The sequence below is a fragment of the Fringilla coelebs genome (assembly GCF_963513975.1).
Source record: "Fringilla coelebs genome assembly, chromosome: 7".
In the NCBI taxonomy this organism is placed as follows: domain Eukaryota; kingdom Metazoa; phylum Chordata; class Aves; order Passeriformes; family Fringillidae; genus Fringilla; species Fringilla coelebs.
The window spans coordinates 7,477,862-7,495,187 of NC_140035.1; the positions used below are offsets into that span (position 1 = coordinate 7,477,862).

General features: G+C 43.3%; 1 protein-coding gene across 2 annotated transcripts in view; it reads left to right on the forward strand.

Annotated features, from left to right (window-relative positions):
• Nucleotides 1-9,004: 9,004 nt before the first annotated feature.
• DPP10 (dipeptidyl peptidase like 10) overlaps nt 9,005-17,326 on the forward strand; it is a 426,949-nt gene continuing 418,627 nt past the window's right edge. For both annotated transcript variants that reach the window (XM_084209340.1, XM_084209342.1), the window contains exon 1: nt 9,005-9,101. In XM_084209340.1, coding sequence (XP_084065466.1) covers nt 9,042-9,101 — 60 coding nt within the window. In that variant the 5' untranslated portion in view covers nt 9,005-9,041. The remainder of the gene's footprint in view (nt 9,102-17,326) is intronic.

The window sequence follows — 17,326 nt, forward strand, 5'->3', positions numbered from 1 at the left end:
AGATATGGCAGCTTCAGAATTGGGGGAGAAATATGTTCTGAGACTTTGATTTATGTTTTTCTATTCTATTCTTTGAACATAGGTAGGAGGGCAAGAAGGAGAGCACAGACGTTTAGTGAACGTGCTCCTGCAGTGTAATTCATCTTTGAGGCTGAAACAGCAGGTTTATAAACTTGGTTAAGCAAGCTCCAATCTCTTTGCTGTTTTTCTTACACCTCCTGGAAGTGCTTTTAACAAATCACGCACTTTAATAAAAACATGTTTTCGAATCAATTTGGAAAGCATACTGCAATCAAAATAATGGCTGGATGATGTGTTTGGAGCTGGTGTCCTTTTAGTGTGTGTACTGGATGGCTGCGTTACGTTTGCCTCAGCGGTTGTGAGTAAATGCAATGAACAGGTTTTCCTACAGGTACTGTAGCTGTCAGCCTGCATTTGAGGCCTTTAGCATCCCAGTGAGCATAAATTGTGGTATTTTTCTGAGAGCAGGATAATATAATTTCTGGATTTAGCTGTTAGAAGATTGCACAATTGCTAGAGAATTTGTAACCGCATATGAGACTTGGTTGTTCCTGACAAAGTCTTCCCAATATTGTGAGTCCCACAAATCTTCAACAGCTCTCTGGGACTTACTAAAAGGCCCTCAGTCCAAAAGAAAGTAGAAAGCCTTCTGATCTCACATCTTGGTATGTTTAAGCCTTGTGACATTGACTGGAATTTACACTGAAACAGTTCTTGGTTTGTTGCCAGGTACAGGAATGGGATCCACACTGTTTTTCCCCACATGATGTTCTACTTTTTTTATAAGCAGAATATAAAAAGGATGTTCAGGCAGAAGGAAATTATTTCTGTGCATGTTTACAGGATATTGGAATGAGCAGCTGGCAGTAATGTTGTGTCTCACTAACAAGGTAGTATTTTCTAACTGATTGGATGTGATCCTTGATGTCGCTAAAACCTCCTGATGTATGTGAGCAAAGGTACATTGGTGCATGCCAGTAGGAGGCAAACATCATTCTAACAAAAGGAGGTAAATATGTTCCCAATGATTTTTGGGCAGCCAAAACTTTCACAGCTTGTCAGCTGAAGTGCAGCAGCAATCATGGTGGCTGAGCAGCGTGGGCTTATGACTGACACACTTCTGACTGAACAGAAAAACAGAGATAAGGGGAACTTCAGATGCTTTTTTATTGAAAAGGCATCACAAATCTGAAGAAACTGGGAAGTTTTACACATGGAGGAAGAGAATTGTCTTACAGGAACATGTTAACAGCAACCTTTATGGATGTGAGCAACAGCAGTCAAAGGCACAGTCAAGTCTGGTCCTGGACTGCAACCCCACTGTTGTCTTCATAGCCTGTTGGTAGGGATTATAGCTAAAATGTGAGGTTCAGTTTCTAACTTGTTACTGGTGTTTTGGACAAGTTCTCCTTTCAATTTCCTGTGGTTTGTTTTCTCCCATTTTCATTTATGTTATTTAAGTTCTTATTTTCTTCCTCACCAGCATTTTCCTTGTAGCCTTTTGCATTTTAATTGCCTGGAGCAACAACTAGAGGCAGAACCCTTATTTCACCAGGTGAGTTCACTTTCAGCAATCAGCACTGCTAGAACAACCCTGGAAGTTTGCCTGAGCCTCTGCTGTTCTCAGGATGCTTCCTACTGCCCCAGAGGTGGGGAAACAAAGCAATGACCTCCTAACAGCCACCCATGAAATCTTCTGACATGGCTGCTGGCTATCCCATCTTTCATCCTGATTGATTAAAATGATGGGTTTGCCTCAACAAAGGAACACACTGTGATGGACCTTTGCCTGCCCCTGCTATTGCTTCCCTGATGGCCCAGGCCTGATGCCTTAAGGTGTTTTCAGATAAGGGAAAAGGCTGGTCTGTTACCCTGCCTCAGAGATGGTCATAACACATGGACACAGACTAAGCCAAACCAGTGAATTCTGTGAGAAAAGAATACACCAGAATATTAATCACTCATCTCTGTTTTTATACATGTGGCAATGAGTTAGGGCCTCCCTTCCTCAGTGCCCTGAGTCTTGTAAAAATATTTTTTTAAGTGGGGAGAGAAGAATACATGTCTTGTAGGGAAAAGAGACTGAGGGCTGTCTTCAGAGGTTGAGAAATCATCTTTTCATTTCTGATAGCAATTGCTCCTTGTTGTTCCTTGAGCAAACTGCTCTGCACTGTTCCAGGGAAAGTACTCATTTGATGGTAAATTATCTTTCATTTGTGAAAAAAGGAATCCTGTTATATGCTATGAGATTTACACAGAGTAAAGGAAGGGGGAGTTTTTGTCTGTTATTCAATACCATTGAAGCATTGTGGAAATAATTATGGTTTAAGTTTTATTCTTCTCATTTTTGTTTCTCTTAGTGATAGTATGCTACTCAAATTTTGCTCAGGCTTGTGTTAACCCAGATAGATGAAGGAAAAGGATCTATGTAGCCAATATTTTTTTTTCCTGTTGTCATTGAATTTTTGTGGGTTGTTTAATCTGGAAAGTATCTTTCCTGCAGCCTATGAAACCTAACATAAAGTCCTCAACTTCACCACTCCATAGCTACAAACTGCTAATTTAAACTTCAAACCCCCTAAATAATGTAAAATTTCCTTTTCTTTTATGTTTCATTCTGGCTCTACTGGGAGCTGATTTCAGGATGATACCTCTACATACAAACAGTTCAGAGCAAAATTTCTCATCCCAAAACAATGGCTCACCATGAAATTTGCTTTCATGAGATACATATATAGTGCAAATGTCTCAGAAGCAGAAGGAGCTGTGGGGTAACCTCTTCACGTTGAGGGGACAAAGAATTTGATCACATAAAATTCTGCCATAGTAAATTTGGCAAAGACGTGAAAATTTTTGGGCTACCTATTAAGTACATAAATACTTAGAATGCTGGGCTGACTATCAGTGTAGGAATTCTTGTACTGATCCAGGAGTTTAACTACCTGGTGTCTAATCTTTAAGAAGGGGGCATGCCTCTGGATGATTTATTACATTTATTATATTGAAAATAAGGGAAATGATCCTGCTTAGACAAAATACTCTCACTCTGGCTTGACATTTCATTCAAGCTTGTGTGCTAATCTTGAACCTTCTGTAACTCCGCTCTGGACTGGCTTTTGGCTGTGCTGTCAACCCAGAAATCCACTGCTCAGGCCTGTCTTCAGTGAGTGAGAGGATCCCTGGAGAGCCAGCACTGGACAGCGCTGTGATGTTCTTGCAGAGCAAGTGCTCTGCAAAGTGTTCAGCATTTCCCATGGCAAGCAAGATTTTAAGGTGTAAAGAAGCCCAAACCCGTGCAGAAATTTGATGTTACTTGACACTGCTTTTGACACTGCTTTTGGCATGCCTCCACCAGTAGTCTGTGGCAGTTCCTGAGTGTGGTGCAGTGCCCATGGGCAGGGAGATGGGTGGCTGTGCTCCTGTAAATCCTCACACGTGTGAAAGCATTGCTCATCCTGTAGCTCTTGCATGGTAGAAATATTGAATCCTGTTAGCAGTGTGAGTAATAGTTATGCATGAAATTAAATCTACTTCTCAGATAGGTCAGGTTCACCTTCTTCTTTTTATACTGCAATAGCTTGTGCAAATAGAAGGCTAAATGAATGCAGTGAGATGGAGCAGAGTGCTCCAGGGGTCTACTATGGAATTCATGTGAGACCAAAGAAAAAGGATTTGTTCTTTTTTCCTGAAGTTCCTCCACTGTATAGTATGTCTTTCTGTCAATATACAGTGTGATAAAGAAAATGAATATAGCTTGGTGGCCATGTATGTTGGTTTTTTTGCTTAATTTTGTTTTCTTGGATAGTATTGCCTATTCCTCTGAAGCCTCAGTTGAAAATATAAAGGACTCAAAGACATTCTTTTCTTTTTCTCTGTTTGAGTCTGGTAATAGGCACACACAGGACAGACTGGAGGGATCCTGAAGAAGATACTCTTAGCTTGTGGCACTGCCTGTGGTTCATCAGAATTAATTCAGCAGTCCACAGAGACCTGCTAAGAGATGCCCTGCAAAGGGCTGCTCATAAAGCCACCTCCTGTCTGTGCAGGTTTTGTGGGTGACACATTCACTTCATTCAGGCACAGATCATTTTTTCTTGCCTCTGCTTGCAGTTTTATATCACAAAAACCACTTGCTTCTCTTCCCTGGTAACAAGGCAGTTGCATGCAGGCTGTTTTTTCCATCTCTTCTCACAACATACTCCCTGCACTGAATCAGTGATATATAGACATTACTGGACCTATTTTTTCATGATATCTCCTCTTTTCAGGCAAAATCTAGAAAGATAATGAATTATTATTGTAACAGGGAAGATTTTTTTCATCTTCTGACCATAATTCAATACCATTCACCTTCACAGAAAATTAAGTAAAGGAATCATTGTGCACCAATGGTTCCTTTGCGTGCCTGAACTTTTTAGTACGCCTTTTGTTTCTAGAAGGAGCTGCAAATACTTAATCTAAATATTTTCTATTGAAATAAATGTAGTGAATAAGAACAGAAAGTAATCATAACTAATGCACCCTTATACCTCAGTGGGTATTAGCTAGTATAAATGAGGAACATCTATATTTGCTTCTTGATCAGTTCCGTATTTTGGACTGGATGTTATAAGTTTTGAGCATGTCTTTCAGCAATGGAGTGGATTCTCCTTGGTTTTGTTCAAAATTTCAATTAGTGAACCACATTGAGCTGGTTAGAAATCATCCTGCAAAACCTCAAGACAGTAGGCTGTGAGGGAATTCTGGAGTGCTGAAAGGAGTGGGCACACACACAGTTAAATAACACCTGGCAGGGATAACATGAGGCTTTCCCCGTGGGAGAGGTGCAGCAACCAAACACTGTGGGTTAACACAGCAGCAACAGCTCCTGGCACTGCAGCCAGGCTCAAACCTGGCATCCCACTGATTTATTGAGTCTGCCTGAAGTTGTGCTTTACTTGAGGGAATTTTCCTTCACCTTCCCTCCAACAGCTGCAGCCAGACTGAAGGCTGCAGGGCAGGTGGGATTGTGCACATGTGAACACATCTCTGTGCACGGCCACAGGGCCATCCTCCTGGAGAGCTTTTCCTGGGATACCTTGAGCTGTGTGTGAGCTTGCTGGCCATGAGCAGCAGTGCATTATAGATGCTGTCCTTTCCCTTGAGAGCTGCTTGGGGCAGAGGACTTTTGGGAAGCTGAGTGGAGGCAGGCTCTGCCCTGCTCTGTTTCACACAAGCCCAGCACTCACACACAGCATGGCTCCTGGTGGGTAATTATTCTGAGGGAGCTGGCAGCCTCACAGTGATCCCAAGTCTGCCTCCCTCGTGGTGTTAAAACTTCTTCATCCATAAACAGGGAAGCCTGTAATCTGATTATGAACTGGTGTGAATTAGAAATTGAGTTCACTTGTGTCAATAGCTGCAAACATGTGCAAGCAGAGAATTAGGCCCTTGGTATGTGGAGCAGCAGTAAGACTAAATTTTATGTACTTGCATAAAATAGAAAAGAGAGCAAATATTTTTCTACAGCTATAGAAAAACATGTTGCCATGACGTATCTATAATTACCAATGTATGCTTTAATATTTTATTTCTCAGGATGGTGATTATGAAATTTATGTAACAGGACAAAAAAAAAAAGGAGAAAGGGTTGTGGGGATTTTTTAAGAACATAAGGCTTAGAAAATAAGAGGCAGGAAAATGTGTGGCTGGGGAACTGTATTGGGAGTTTCTAAGAGCAGGTTACTGCAGGACTTGAATAGTGATCAGGAGCCTCTGGGAAATGCTGCCTACAGCAGCAGTTCTGCTGCCCACAGCCACTCGCTGCACTTGGACAGTGGGACAGACAGGCTTTTCTGTCACAAGCAGGGATTTTCTTTTCTCTCAAACTTTCTGGATAGCTTGATCAATTTTCCTGGCTGATCAAGCTGATTTCTTACTAATTTTAAATATTTCAGGAAGGAGGTTGCTCAGTGCACTGAGGGGCTGCTCCAACATGGGCAAGTGCCACCTGCTCTATAGCATCTGCTCCCAGCTTTAATATTCTCCAGCATATTTGGGTAATCACTCAGTTATTTAATTGCACCCTAAAGGCACTGAAACATTGGAGAGCCTCCTTGCAGGGCTAACATGGATGCCTGCATTAGCAGTCAGCACCCAGGGTGAACTGCATTTTGCTAAGCAGCCAGTTCCCAAAGAAGATTACACCTATGGGGGATTAACAGCCACATCAGGGAACAGGAGGGATGGCAGGGAATGACATTACTGGAGAAGCAAGCAGCAGAGTGGTGCTTGGGAGGATTTCAGCAGGCATTTTGTGGAATCCCCTTCTATTGATCTACCTTGTTTCTGGGATATTTTATAATGACAAACCACGCACTTAAAAAGATTTTACAGCTCTAGTCCTTGTTAGGTTCATCCTCTAATTAGGTCTCACCTTGTGAGAGCAGGAGGTTAATCAGCAAAGAGTACTTTCTAGGAATAGATATCTCAAAATTTGTAGAAGTTCATTTAAAACAATGCCAGGAAATTATTGATCTTATCTCTGTCCTTGGCAACTTTTTAACCCAAGCTGCCTTTTCTTTGTTATAAGGAAGAGAGCTCTCTATTACCTTAAAGCTGGTTTTGGGGCTTGCATAGAAGGTCAGCCACTGTGAAGCATAAAATCAAACATGAAAACTTTACACAAAGCTCTCATAGGCAGTTACAAAAACCCATAGGTATTTAGTCCAACTAAAATTGTCATGAGTTCATTTTTTTGTCTTAAAGTAGTTCCCATGTGAGATTGTTAAACACAAGTGTATTTCAAGATGACGAAGAATTTCTTTAAATCTTCCAGGCTACTTCTGCTTGCTTGAGCTCCTGGTGACAACAACTTGAAGTCATCATTTTCTTTTCAGGGCAAATATTTGGGCAGAGTATGGTGAAAGTTAGCCTGTTAGCCCTTTATCTAAACAGCCATTTACTTGTTCCTTCCTCCTCAACACTCACCTTTGAGTTGAATCATGTCTCATTTTTATGTGAGGGTGTTTTTTTTCCCATCTATATCCATTAAGTTTAATTCCTGTCTGCATATGATAGAGAGAGGTGAAAGAGCAGTGCTGAGCCCCTGATATGCTTTCTAAATGTGGTTTTTATTGCTCAAAATCCAATAAATCTGCTAAGGTGAAGGAGCCTAATGTGAGCAGTCCTGCAGGCTAGAGGCCAGCCAGGATGCCTCACTCATGGTGCCTGGAGATGATAAAGGCTGAGCCAGGAGGGAACCTCTTGCTGTGCCTTTGCTTTGCATTTGGCTTCCTTTGGCAATGACACTTTTCTCAGTATCACTGAAGGAAATGCTGATTGCTCTCCCCTCTTTGGAGGGGTTGTTTGTATCCAGGGCTGCTTTCTGCAGACTGAGCAGATCAGTATTTTTCTCACCAGCTCCATCTCTGGCAGCACCTGCCTTTGTGTTCAAGGTGTGCAAAATGAAATTTAACTTTGGAATATTGTGTGTGAGACAATTTAAAGCAGATTTTCTTCCAGGAAATCAAAATCTTCTGAAAACTAACCCCATTGAAAAGAGCTCTGGCAGATGTCTGATGTCATGATGAAATTTACAAGCATGGATGAGGGTCCCCATAGTCCCCATAGTGAGGATGTGTTGGGCTGTGACCACAGCAAGCTCTCAGCCTTCTCCTTTGCAGAGTGGGATGGACCTTCAAGTAGCAAAGCACAGCCTAAAGTCTTTAGCAAAACTTTTGTTTTGTTGCATCACTACTTTTTGGGTACATGCTTTGTACATTTTCTTCAGCTTATTTAAAAAAAAAAAGAGGGAGTGGCATTAGGAAATGAGGCAGAACAATAAAATAAGCTCAACTCAGGACCTGAATTTTATAACTCATTTTATTTTTGAGCAATAATTTCCTGCACTGGAAATATAACTTTTGATATGGTAGCAAATACTGCTCAACAGCCTCTGTTTTGAAAGAACAGATGCTTCAGAGATGCCTGAAGCTGGAGTCTCATGCAGTGAGAGGTTCCAAATCAGCAGTTTCTTTAGGAGACTTGTGCCATGGCTTCTGGCTGTAGTCTGTCCTCATTCTTCTTTGCTTCCTCTTGAACCAACTTTACCTGCCCCGGCTGCAGTTTTGTACACCCCTCAGAGATCCCCCAGGAATGCCTGGGTGTGTGGCACACTGTGTCTTGTTTTACTGGGAGGTTTCTCTAAAGTAAGAGTCGTTTAAGGATGTTATGCATATACAAGATATTGCTTGTTCATTATCAGCCTGCGGTGTCACAATCTGCTCACAGAGCTTACCAACTTCCATCCCCAACTCCTGGCTTTGGCACTGGCTCTGGGTTGGACCTGCAGAAAGAGAATCTGTGTGCTTCTGGCAAAGTCTGCTCAGGAGTCTGGAGGGTACAGATTCTTAGCTTGTACCACAACCAACTCCGCTGGAAGTTATTTGGGTGAAAGTCTAATGAGAGATACGTTTCCTCTGCTCCATGGGGAAGCGTGGAGCTGTTGCGGTACTGAACAAGGCGCGGTGATTTCGGGACCGGGAGACTGGTGCCTGCGCCTCGTACCTGCGTTACATAAGCACGCCCGTACCCCGATACCGCAGTGGGCTGGAGGCGTTTGGAACCGAGGGAAGAGGCGGCAGGAGGGAACGGGAAAGGTAGAAAGGAAAAAAAAAAACCAAAACTGCGGAGCACAAAGGAAAAAGCATCCAGCATAAACTTTCTGCTGCAGTCTTACTCATCTCGGCTGAGAGCACTGCGGGCCCGGCTTTCACAGAGCGGGGCCGATCCCGTTCATCTCCCCAGCCCCAGGGCGGGGCAGGGCGGCGCGGCTCGGCCGGGTCCCGGTCCGGAGCCGGTCCGGCGGGCGGGGCGGTGCCGGGCGGGGCGGAGCGGGTCCGGCCCCGCCGGGCGGAGCTGCCGCGGCGCCCCGGGGTGCGGAGCAGCGCAGCCGGAGCCGCAGCCGGAGCCCCCCGGCCGCTCGGAGGCGCCGGGAGGGACCCGCGGGCGCCCCGTGCCCGCCCGGCGCCGCCGGCAACATGAACCAGACGGCGACCGTGTCCCACCACGTCCACTGCCACTCGTCCCGGGCCGTCAAGGTAGGGCGGGCGGCAGCGGGGCTCCCCGGCCGCCCCGCGTCCTCTCGCTGCGGGGAACTTCGGCGGAGCTCGGGGAGAGGCGAGGGACAGCTCCGGCCGCGGATCCCGCCGGGCAGCGGCGCGTCCGGGCGGCGGCGCCTTCCGAGCGAGCCCTGCCCAAAGTTGCTCCGGGCAGGCGGCGCTCGGCACGGAGCTGCCGGAGCCTCCCGGAGCGCTGCTCCGCAGTGCCGGCGCGGCACAGGCTCTGCTCCAGGGAGGCGGTGTGAGATCGACTTGGGAGACCTGATTCTGGTGGTGTGTGCTCGGAACGAGCCGGGGCCGGACGGGACGGTGCTTGCTGCTGGCGGCGGTGTCCTCGCGTGCGGGAGAGTTGGGTGGGTGCTTTGGCCGGGCACTGGGGTGATCCTGCCGGGGGGAGAGCCGGGGGAATAGCGGGCTCTGTCCTCGACTGCCTTCTTGCCTAACCCCTGACACCATCCCGCCTTTGCATTGATTGAAAACTACTTTCTAGCCGAGTTACTGCACTCTGGAGTGATAGAATGAAATCCCTAAGCAGATTGGTATTCAGTAGGAAGTACCTCTGCAGAAATAAGTGGTTTTTTCCCCTGAAATAAAATAAAAACGCAGTCAGTGACAATATTTGATTAGTGACTCTTAGTCCTGAAAAAACAACATCTAGAAATTTTACACCAGCTATTTTGTTTCACAAAATGATGTGAAAGCCTGAAGAGTTCACTTCAGTGCCTTTCTGTGGGTGCCAGGCAGTGCTCGGGTTTGTGTGGGGTGAGGAAACCTGCTGGGGCTTCACTCCTTGTGCTGCAAAGTTGAGTGGTCTGGGGTTCATTTGTCTTCTCAGAAGGAGCAGCTGAACTTCACATCATGCTAGGAAATTCTCAGTTGGGCTTTATGCCGTTAGTGCTGGGAATAAAAATCATGACTTAGAGCTGAGGCAGGAGGGGATTAAAGGTATAAATCTTCGATTAGCACTGTCATTTTTATATAGGCTGCATTAGGCTGTGCAGTGTATGATCAGTAAGGCAGAATGTCTGCAGGCTCGGGGACGGGGAGAGGGGTTACCTGTGGCTCTAATGACCAGTTGTGTAAGGTGTGACTGTGTCCATCACACCACAGAACAGCCCCTTAATTTATGCCCAAATGGGCAAGGTCATGGGAAATGATAAATTACAATTGTCCTGGCCTTCTTCAAAGAGTCAGCAAATATAATCTTAAATTGCTTAAAACCGTCTCATCCTCTCTAGTTCTATCTCTGAAAGTACTGCAGAACAGAGAGTAGTGTGGTGCTTGCTCTGGGAAATATTCCCTTGTTATGTTTGGAACAGCCAATGCTAATTTTTCACTGCCAGAAACATTTATTAAATTCATTTGACTGGACTTCTGAGCCAAAACAACAACAACCAACAATATCAATATGCCATTAAAAAAAAAAAAAAAGAAGAAGAAAAAGAGCCAGAGGAGTCAATAGTCTTCAAAAAGAGAGAACATGAATCAGAGCCTTCTAGACATGAGCCCATTTTACAACCAACACAGTAATACTGATGCCATTAGAAAACTGTCCCATTTTTCTGCTCTTAATTCTATGTGTCAGGTGTGAAATGTGCTTTATAAATAGTTCTAAGTGCTTCAATGCTGAGTGAATGGATACTCCATAAGAAAGTATTTACGACTGTAGAGGAGCAGTAACAGCCATATGGTAATGAGGACCTTGTATTGGACATTACTTCAAAAAAACTTCATTGTTGACCACAGAAATAGAAATGGCATTTTAAATATGACTTCCCAAGAAGTAGTGTTAGTTCTAGCAGTTATGAAGATTCAAGAAAAAAGTTTACTGGAAAACTTCACACCTATTGGAATGAGATCCCTAAAACCCCTTCTTTTATTCCTCTTATGTTTCTCCCCAACACACAAAGCTGTGGCATCTCAGCTCCTGTGTGTTAATATCAGTGTAATGTTGCTTCTCAGTGGTTTTTGGATCAGCCACTCTGCTTTGTAACACAGCATAAACTTCTGGATTCACGGAACAAGAAGCAGAATGATCCACTTGTCCACTAAATGGAATCCTGCAAACTTCATCTGTGCCAGTTCCCTCTCTGAGTCACCCTGGGGCTGCAGGAGGGCTGGTGCCTGCATGGAGGGACACCCCTGGCCCTTTCTCACATCCTTCTTTGTTGAGGGAGGGGTACGACCTTTTGTGTCTATGAACTGAGTGCACTGCATCTAAAGTAAGTTTGGTGACAGAGAAACAAACAAATTTTCAAGAGGAAAATTAATATCGAGAAAAGAAAAATGCCTGAAGATATCAATCCCCTTGGATAAAATAGTAGCAAATCTCCTAGAAAAGCCTTTTACCTCTAAGACTCTTTATATCTTGTTTTGAGGTGATTGCAAACCGCACCACCTTGCTGACAGTACTATGAACAATGATCTTTCACTCTGAGATCTGTAACAAAAACTTTTAGGGTCTAGCTGGGAATGCCAAATACCTGCCTCATTTCTGTATCATTACATGCTTGACTCCAGGATCCCCCCCATGGCTATGAAATTGGTTTTATTCTTCACAGTTTTGGCTCATCTTGTCAACACAGCAAGCAAATTAGCTCTTCCAGGAGAATCACTGAGTTTTGTGCACTTCCATGTTGTGCTGATGGCCAAATAATTTTTCAACATTCTTTTTTGTCTGACAGAAAAAAAATCTGCTAAAACATTGTTTGCCTTGCTTGGAGGAAAGAAAGAAAAAAAACTCCACAACCCAGAAAATAGAAAATAATAATTATCCTGGCTAGCCAGGAAAACAAACCAAACATCTGTTTGAAATTTACCAGGGACTGTAGAATAGAAAAGTTTGTCTTGCTCTTAACACAGTTGTGATTACAATTTGTTCTTACTTAAAAAAAAAAAAAAAAGGATTTAAGCTAATATTTCTGTGGCTTTATACATTCTTTATTAATAAAATATTCTTTACCAGATCATGACTCTCTGCTGTTATCAACCTCATATTGATCTGACTGAGAGCTGGATCATGGAAGGAGTTACTAATTGGCATTTCAGAAGCACATAATTACTGTGTAATATAATATGTATGTTATAACCTTTTACTCTTTCTTTCCTGCCTTCCTTTCACTTTTATTTATTCATTAGCTCTTAGATTGTAAACTATAAAAGGAAAGTGCAGATATGTCCTTAGCAAAAATTCTGCAGCAAGTTTCATTAGTGTCCAGGGACTGTATCAGCAATTTTTACATTTCAGGTTTATTGTAGTAGTGTTGTAGCACCTGCTAATTGATGGGTAGTGGTGTACTAATAGTTTTCTTATTTACAATTAGGTTGAGGAGCAAAGACTTTAGGGGGGTTTGTAGTGTTCCCTTTGGACTTCTATGTGTTTAGAGCAACTAATTTCTTTTTAATCCAAACCTGTGCCTTAGCAGGAAAACATCTGCCCACTCCTGCAAACTGCAAATGCATCTCCTCCTACAGAAAGAGAGAGAGAGAGATTCATATGCAGCTGTTCCTGGCCATAAGGGCTGCTTTGGTCACTCTTTTTGGGTTGAAACTTCAGGTAGTTGGATCTTTGAATGCCCACAGCATGTGCACTCACCAGGCCTTGTGCAGATAGGAGAATCACTGCAATCTACCAGCTGCTTAGGAAATAAATCCCTTAAAATGAGAGCAGCATTTCTGAAATCCATTACATCAAAAGCAAGTCACTAACAGATAATCTCAGTGAGTGTTCAATTATGAACTAGCCAGGATACACAGCAAAGGGCACAAGTGATACAGGGCTGTCATTGGTAGGAACAGTATATGGCAGCATAATAATGCAAAAAACTCCCCCTCAAATAAGTGGTAGATTTAAATGGAATAGGTTTGCACGGTGTTTTGTTTAAGGCAATATGGAATTTGAGCAGTGGTGTGCCATGTGCCAACATGTTTGTCTTGCTGTGTAAGGAGCTGCAGCTCTGGGGAAGTGCAGTGTGGCGGTGGCAGGAGGCAGCCTGCCCACGGGGACACATGTCACTGTCACCTTCAGGATGTGGCCAGCTCAAAATGCACGCTTAAAACAAAGTAAATATCTCTATTTTCCAAAGCACTGAGAAAATGTACAACACTCCTGTATTTATTCAGTTCTTGAGACTCTGTCTGGAGGTTTTTACTGACCTGTTAGGGGACTCCAGAAATTACAGGTTATAGCACTCATCAAAGAGACTTGCTTGGAGAATGATAGAAATACCTTAAGTGTTGTTGCCTGAATCCATTTTTATTGAGTGGAGTTGCTGGTGTGATTTGTTTGTATTTTGTAGACCAAAACTAGTGCATGATGACACATACATATACGTGGAGACAAGCTGGAGATCTCTAGGTGGGAATTTGAAGAGCAAATCACAACTTTTAAATCTTCTCATTTCCATGTATTATCTTTCTGTATTTTTTCAGTCTCCTTGCCAGTCTGTATTACCAGACATTAACTGAGGTCTTTTCCTGTTAAAAAGTCCCTCCTTTGTCACAAGAAGGGGCAGGAAAGAGGAAAAACAACCCATTTGAAATGCTTATATTTTCCCCTTCCAGTCTATGAATAAAGAATTGCTCCATGTCAAAGGTAACATCAAGATTAGTTAACCAGTACTAGATAAAAACTAGAGGAGAGAGAGAAAGGAAGGAGTTGCTGTCAAATCCCCAGCTGACGCCGTAGGGAGCAGCACAGTGTCTCCATAGGTCTGGTGCTCAGTCCCAGTGTGTCCCAGCAGCAATTGTCCACACTCCACAGCCAAGATGGAAGTGGTGGGGGTCTCTCCTTGCAGGGGAGCTGTCCCACTGCCTGCTGTGACCTTGCTGGTGGGGCATGTTTGCTGCCACTCCCTTGCCTACAAATTTCCTATATGCTTTCAAAACTTTCCACTCTTAATCCTCTGCTATTTTCATAAAACTTCAAAGCCATTAGAAAAAAGTGCAAGCACTTTTATATGCATGAATATATACTGATTCTGTGGTATAGCTTTGATATATATCATATATAGCCAACCCCCCCATGTATTCTAATACAATTCATGGCTTTCAGTGTAATGCTGACCATAGGGATTTAGAAGGCAGTCACTTTAAAACTAATAAACACAAAGGTACGTGAACATGGTGGTAAATTAGAATTAATAATGGGTTAGTACTTTCCTGAATTAATAATGGGTTAGTACTTTCCTGAATTGTAATCATATAAAATTTTTCCTACTGCCCATCATTACTTTATGGAATAGGGCATTGCTTGATTCTCTTTGAAGCCACTTAAGTTATTGGTCTGTGAGTGTTACATAACACCTTCCTGAACAGACACCACATCATGAGGAATTTAATCTTTCTCATTCTTTAATCCAAAACTGTCTTACTAACCATGTGTTAGGAAAATTTTGTGCTTATTTTGTTCAGTATTTCATTCTTAAACTTAGTATAGTAAGACCAGCATGCAGTCTAACATCTGAGCATTGCTTTGGAATTTTCTTAGGACCTTTCCTGTTTAAAGATTTTTGTCTAAGGTCCTCAAATTGAATTATAAATTTCAAGTTATGCAGCATCCAGGTTTGTGACTGCTCTGTGTTAATCATTTGACAGATTTTTGGATCAGTAACTTTGACTTCTCAGGTGCTGGCAACACCCAGTGTTACTGGCAACATGTGCCAGAAGCAAAGCAAAACTAGCTCCTGGGACTCTTAAAAATGAGGCACCTGATATGGCAGAATGCATTGGGGGCTTTTTGTTTCAAAGAGAGAGAATGAGACAGGCAGGTTTGTTACAGTGTGAATGGAACCAAGAGTGATTCACAGCAATTCACGCCAACCCAAGGGACCTGAGGGAAGGAACACCTAGAATGAGAGTCATCAACTTAATTAAAGACTCTCCACAGTCCTGAGCTGTGAAGCTAATGCAATGGCTGCAGATGAGGGTGTGATTTATTTCATTTTAAATGTAACCAGTGACATAGTTTGACTGAATTATGCTTTAAAATTTCTCAGTGCTGGTGGCAAAGGCAGCTCCAGTGCCCAAGGTGGGTGGGTGGTGGGCGTGTGCTGTGGTCTCATCCCCACATCAGGGGTGGCAGAGGGAGGAAGGATGCTGGGGCCTCCAGGGAAGCAGGATAATGTCCAAAGATGTTTAAAGCTTAGTGATACTGATGCTGGCCTTGAGCTGCTGACCTCTTTCCTGAGGATACATCAGAAAAATAATCCAGAGTTAGAGTTTAAAAAAGGAATCGAGTGGAATTGGAGAGGAGACGGTGGAACTGGAGAGGAGACGGCTGCTCGGTTTGAGCTTGTGTGTGACCTTACCAAGGGAAAAGGCAAGCCCTTGGGAAGTTTTGCAGAAAGTTGAGAGGGAAGTGGAGATGATATCTGAAGGACACCTTGAGGCAGTGGCGGCAGCTTGGCAGGAGGAGGCAGAGACAAGGGAGTTTGAGGGAGACAGAACCTGAGTGCGACTGGCTGCTAACGGCAGCTGGCAAGTCAAGGAAGATCAGAATGGGGTATTGTATTCTGGCTTCAGCTAAGGAGACTGCACTTGGGATATTGGCTGTTGGGTTAGATTACATTGCTAGATCTGACCTGTCACACAGAAGTTGTTGCAGAAAGTCACAGCTCTAAAGAGAAACCAAGAGACAGAGATAATGTACTTTTTTGGAGAAGTGACAGAGATGAGGTCTGCAAAGTTATCTCACTGTGGAATCCCCAGAAGCAAGGGAGCACAGTGTCTGAAGGCTTCATGCTGGGGAAAAACCTCATAGATATATGTGTATATTTGGAAGAGATATATATGCATATATTCAGATGAGTTAGGAAATATGGGAGAAAAGAAAAATATATGCACAGGGTTTTTTACAATTGTGTCCACTGTTTTGTGTAGTAACATAGAAAAGTAACTAAAATAGTGCCAAAACCATGAGTTTGTTGGAAAAGTTATGATAATTATTATGCAAATGTTTCCCCTTTAAGAAAAGGTTTGGGGAGCATACAGTGATAGTATTTTAGTAATCTTTGTCCAAATTTGGCTACCTGTGCAGTAATGGTTTAGCATTGTGGGAGGCAATAACAGTACATGTGTTAAATTATTTTTTTAAAGTTTTAAGTTGTTTTAAGCTTATTTAATGACGTTTTACTTGGTGTAGCTCATAAAAAAGAATATTTCATTACCAATAATAAGCCTATTGCTTCTTGTACAACCTGAGCTACTTCTGCAAGTAATGGATGTCAGGTATAGTCATTCAGGGACATTTCTGCATGAGGATTTCTAAGAATTTTCATGTTAGCACAATGGTGGTGAAATCAAAATTAAAGCTATTTGTGTAAAAAGAGTGTGCAGTTGTGCAGCAAGTTGCTAAGCACAGAAAAATTGATGCTATTATATTAAAGGGTAACAGGTTTTACGTTCCTGCAGTTTGAGAAACAGGCTAGTGCTTAGTATCAAACTTGCTTTTATGTTTATATCATTAAAATGACGAACTTTGTTTTCAAAGGTGACTGTTCTTCAAGGTAGTAATCATGTTCCTCCTGCTGCTGGGAGAGCACCACGCCTGATCCCATCCCAGCCGTCCCTTTTGCCAGTGGGGCTTTGCCCAGGGACATCCCTGGCTGGCAGAGTGTCCTGTTGCTGTTCCTTGGAGAGAAACCTCTGTAGGTGCAACAGGGAGAGAGTTTCACACCCTGTGGATAGGTGAGATTCAAACATTTTCAGTTCTGACAAAACTGTGACCTGCTGAAGGTTTTTCATGGGGAGATGGAGGGAGAAAGCTGGGGCAGATGCCTGTGCCTGGTGGCCACGCTGGTGGCTGTAAATGCTCTGTTCGTGCTCCTGCAGAAGGTGCAGGAGTTTCTCCAGGGCAGGGGATGGTGCTGGAGCTTTTCCCTGAGCTCTGCAGCACCATGCAAGTCAATGCACCAAAGTCCATTAGCTTAAGGGGAGCTGATTTCTTGATGGCAGTGGTGAGGGCTGTGTCCCTCTGGGGACCCCATTTCCTCAGCCCCTGCCGCCTGGGTAAATGATCTGTCAGAGTTCTGGAACAGTGTCTCTGAATTTGCTCTTCACTAAAACAGTCAAGGAATGAAGAATATTTGTTTAAATTCTTGTTTATTAGCCTTATTTATGTTTTTAAAATTGTGGTTTCAGGAGTATAAAGGCAAGAGTTTATCCCTTGGCTTAGTTTTTTCCCTGGGTATTACAGATGAATAGCA